This window comes from Sinocyclocheilus grahami, unplaced genomic scaffold, assembly GCF_001515645.1.
Source record: "Sinocyclocheilus grahami isolate Dianchi unplaced genomic scaffold, SAMN03320097.WGS_v1.1 scaffold1073.1, whole genome shotgun sequence".
Classification (NCBI taxonomy): Eukaryota; Metazoa; Chordata; class Actinopteri; order Cypriniformes; family Cyprinidae; genus Sinocyclocheilus; species Sinocyclocheilus grahami.
The window spans coordinates 518524-519640 of record NW_015506252.1 but is presented as its reverse complement, the minus strand read 5'-3'; the positions used below and the strand labels follow the sequence as shown (position 1 = coordinate 519640).

General features: G+C 41.2%; 1 protein-coding gene across 1 annotated transcript in view; it reads left to right on the top strand.

Moving 5' to 3' along the window:
* Positions 1 to 221: 221 nt before the first annotated feature.
* Positions 222 to 1117, top strand: part of ralgapb (Ral GTPase activating protein non-catalytic subunit beta) — a 43637-nt gene continuing 42741 nt past the window's right edge. Inside the window, exon 1 of the mRNA XM_016251854.1 lies at positions 222 to 434. Within this exon, the coding sequence (XP_016107340.1) occupies positions 258 to 434 (177 nt within the window). The 5' untranslated portion in view covers positions 222 to 257. The remainder of the gene's footprint in view (positions 435 to 1117) is intronic.

Genomic DNA, 1117 nt, shown 5'->3' with positions numbered 1-1117 from the left:
GGTGATAGAAAATACAGTTTGTGTGCATGTGTGTGTGTGTGTGTGTGTGAGAGAGAGTGCGTGAGAGAGAGTGTGTGTGTGTGTGTGAGAGAGTGTGTACTATTCATCCTAAAATAAAATAAAAAAATAAAGCACTACTGAAGGCCATTTATAGATTATTTTAAATGATTCCTATTGTCTGAATATCCCTCTCTAAACCGCGCGGCTGGTTTGCGTCTCTCCTCAGGCTGCTGTCAGATCCAGCAGAAGTCGCGGTCATGTACTCCGAGTGGCGCTCTTTACACCTGGTGGTCCAGAACGATCAGGGTCACCTGAGAGTCTTACACACTTACCCAGCCGGCGTGGGTCGAGACGTGGCAAACGCTGTGGTGCGGCCCCTGGGAAGCAGCCTCGGAGGAGCGCCGTCTGAGTGCCTCCTCAAGACTGACAAGGAGGTAAGAAGTGTGTGTGTGTGTGTGTGTGTTTCATAACATCTCACGTCTGTGAAGAGTCTTCGATTCAAACCCGAGGCTGCGGCAGGAATTCAAGGTTGTGGCATTGCAAGGTTGTGCATCCGGTTAACTGTTAACTTCTGCTGAGCTCAAGAGCAACGTCAAGGTGTTTGAGTGGAAAATGTTTGTTTTCTCACAGCAGTTCGTGTGCAGTTTAACTTATATTTGACATGGGGCTGGACGATATGGCCTAAATTTATATCACGATATATTTCTTAATTTCGGTCGATACGATATAATTCCGATATCGATATGAACACTATTAAAAAAGCCTCATAAAAACGGCCAAGAACGGCCACAACAGATGTCTGTACCTACAAACTTATGAAAAATTAATTTGCCAACTCTATGAAACCTACTCCTATAAAACGGTATAATATTTTAGGGAAAAAATGGCGCAAATAAATAAATGTTCACTTTTTATTGGTATTTAGCCTTCATACAAACAAGAAATGTGAAATCACTGTCAAATAAATCTCAGTCTCTCCTTATTAATATTAATATTTCTTACTTCAAACTATAGGCTAACATACCAGTCAAAAGTTTTTGAACAGTAAGATTTTTAATGTTTTTTAAAGAATTCTCTTCTGCTCACCAAGCCTGCATTTATTTGATCCAAAATACAG